This window comes from Apium graveolens, chromosome 5 (genome assembly GCF_009905375.1).
Source record: "Apium graveolens cultivar Ventura chromosome 5, ASM990537v1, whole genome shotgun sequence".
In the NCBI taxonomy this organism is placed as follows: domain Eukaryota; kingdom Viridiplantae; phylum Streptophyta; class Magnoliopsida; order Apiales; family Apiaceae; genus Apium; species Apium graveolens.
The window spans coordinates 245,711,450-245,714,740 of NC_133651.1; the positions used below are offsets into that span (position 1 = coordinate 245,711,450).

Below are 3,291 nucleotides of genomic sequence, written 5' to 3' on the forward strand. Positions count from 1 at the left end.
ATAGACAAGATGAACCGGACCAAGCTCCCGATTCGCAAGAGGTTAGAAATCGTTCGGCAGTCTTCTGGAAGCGTTGATGCTGCTGTAGCTGAGGTAGGAACTACCAATAGGCTAGGCCTTCAACTTTTGATGTACCAGACTTATGTATAATATGAATTGTAGTAATGGCAAATAAAATGTAAATCTATTCAGAAAACCTTTTAAGGTGTATTGGCAGATAATTGTGGAATATAATTACTTGTGGTTATTTTTTTTTTATGTTAATCTCTGAGACTATAACGGGTTGTGGTGTGTGTTAGTGTGGGGTCACAGCTTAAGGTTATTTTTATTAAGTAAGTGAAGTGGTATTGTGGAATGAAAGACCGTGACGACCCGGATCCCCGACCCCGGATCTGGGGGTGTTACACAATGTATCTAATAATACAGGATCAATCACCTTATTACATATAGCATTGAAGAAGAAACATTATTTTGTGATGACCAATCTCACATACTTTGGCAATATCCCCTGAATGGCAATCGGTAATAAATGTTGCATTAACACATGACAATCATGTGATTTTAATCCCATCAATTTCAAATCTTGCATCAATACAAGCCTTTTAATGTTTGAAGAATATCCAGATGGAAACTTAACACCCGACAAACACTCACAAAAGCTAATTTTCACCTTTTTGGACAGAGTGTAACATGCCGAAGGCAAATATAAACGTTTTCCTGTGATTTGTGGTGCTAGTTCTTTTCGTATTCCCATTTCTTCCATGTCCAAATTTGCTTTGATTCCATCCTTTGTCTTTCTAGGTATATTCAACAATGTCCCAATAATGCTTTCATAAACATTTTTTTTCAATATGCATAAAATCAAGACAGTGCCTGACCTGTAAGTGTTCCCAATATGGAAGATCCCAAAAAATAGATCTCTTCTTCGATAAGGGTAATTAGAATGAAGAAATGCTCGATGACCCATATATACATTTTTCTTGCAATATTTTAAGTTCTGATCAATCGTGCCCTCTTCACAAATTGTACATGCTTTAGCTCCTTTAGTCGTGTACCATGAAAGATTTCCATATGTAGGAAAATCACTTATGGTGTAAAATATCATGGCACGTAAAGTGAAATCAGATTGACTGTAAGCATCATAAACTGTCACACCTTCATCCCACAATAGTTTTAAGTCTTTAATAAGCGGCTGAAGATAAACATCTATATTATTCCCCGCTTCCTTGGGACCTGAGATTAGCAACGTCAACATTATGTACTTGCGCTTCATGTATAACCACGGAGGCAAATTATAAACAGTCAAAAGAACTGGCCACGTGCTATAATTAGAGCTCATAGTGCGATATGGATTCATGCCATTTGCACAAAGTCCAAGCCGTAGATTTCTAGGTTCCACAGTAAATTCAGGAAAATTTCCATCAATGGTTCTCCATTGTGGAGAGTCACCAGGGTGTCTAAGCATCCCATCAGATTTTCTCCCTTCAACATGCCACCTAAGAAGCTTTGCATCTTTTTTATTCACAAAGAGGCATCTAAATCGCTGCATTATAGGTAAATACCATATTACTTTGGCAGGAGGCCTTTTCTTATCCTCTTTAAAATAAATATTACCATGTCGCTTGTATCGAGATGCACCACACTTAGGACATATGTCTAAATCTTCATGCTCATTTCGGAATAACACACAATCATTTGGACAAGCATGTATCTTTTTTACATTCATACCCATGGGACACAATACCTTCTTTTCCTAGTAGGTAGAAGTAGGGAGTGTGTTACTCGTAGGGAGTATTTCTCCTAAAAGTTGAAGCATCTCTGTGAAACTCTTGTCACTCCAATTATGCTTTACTTTTAGCTTACACAACTTCAAGGTTGTTGAAAATCTTGTAAATTGATCCTTACACCCATGATACAAAAGTTTCTTCGAATCATCAATCAAATTACCAAGGATGTCTGGTTGGTGCATAAAATGATCTTCCATATCTTGTATCATCTCATTTATCTTGTCATTCTCCACATCTTCTTCGTCATTATTCGTCATACTATCTTCTTCCCTTCCATGTTTTGTACCCGAGGTTCTGGAAGAGTGCACTCCTTCACCATGCCAAATCCACTTCACATAACCCTCTTTAAAACCACGACGAAAGAGATGATTCCGCACTGTATCAACATTACGGTACTTTTTAAAATTATTACAATCACGGCAGGGACATAAAATCATTTGTTCTTTTCCCTCTTCCTTGTGCTTCTTTTCCATATATAGAATCGCACACTTGATAAAGTCTGTAACACCATTAATATACTCGGTCATTGCACGCGGAATTTCGTACATCCATATATGGTGATCCATGATAATTTACTATAAAAATGTAACAAAGGCCACATTTAAATTATACAATTAGTAATATTTAGTATTAGTTATAAAAATACTTGCATTCATGTAATATAAGTTCTAGATTTAAAATGTTATATTATTACCAAAGTTAAGTCACAAACATATATTCTATATTTATAGATTTTTTATACTATGATTTTTGGAAGGAATTAGGTAAGATTTTTTCTTAATAGTGTTTTATTACTTTTAGTTACCATTTTTTAAAAGTTACAACAACTTGTTTTATAACATATTAGTTAAAGTCAAAATAGCTTATTTAATAACATAATTTAAACTCGGTGAAAGAGATCATCGTCCTAGTCATAATTAAATCACAATAAACCAACAATAATTTTTTCAATTCTAAAATTATATTACGTAATATATGCAATTTAAAACACACTCCAAGTCTCTAAACACAAATAGACCTACTTTGTTGCTCATGTATTCTAAGGAAAATTATAATATTCATGTATTCTAAGAGAGTTGGCAGTCACTACTAGAAATATGGGATCAGACATGGGTTCAGAACCGATGTTAAAAAAAATCTGAATAGATGTCTTCGCGTGTAATGTTAAATGTCATCAGCCTTTGAAATCGGTTAACAGCCGATGTGTTAGATATATTTGAGATGTCATGTCTAATAAGATTCATGTTTAGTTTTCAGATCTTAACAGACAGGACACATCAGGACTTACTGCAATCAGGACTTACTGGAAGTCAGAACTTAATATCAGAACTTAAGGTCATATCAGAACTTAAGTGCGGGAAGACTTACAGTTAAGGAAGGAAGCTAATTTACAGGAGAAGATCTAAACTAAAATAAAAGACGATATGCATGAAAACAGTTAGAAGACTGGAAGACTTGTAGAAGATATCTGATTGATATATTTTAGGAGACAGAATTGTATTCC

The 3,291-nt window shown here is 34.7% G+C and overlaps 1 protein-coding gene across 1 annotated transcript; it reads right to left on the bottom strand.

The window, feature by feature from the left end:
- Window positions 1-466: 466 nt before the first annotated feature.
- Window positions 467-1,732, bottom strand: LOC141660855 (uncharacterized). The gene has a single exon (XM_074467838.1). The coding sequence runs from the start codon at window positions 1,730-1,732 to the stop codon at window positions 467-469; it is 1,266 nt and encodes a 421-aa protein (XP_074323939.1).
- Window positions 1,733-3,291: the final 1,559 nt, after the last annotated feature.

Bases quoted from the DNA above. Each gene is read 5' to 3' on its own strand.
- LOC141660855 (XM_074467838.1), bottom strand. From the start codon at position 1,732: ATGGGTATGAATGTAAAAAAGATACATGCTTGTCCAAATGATTGTGTG.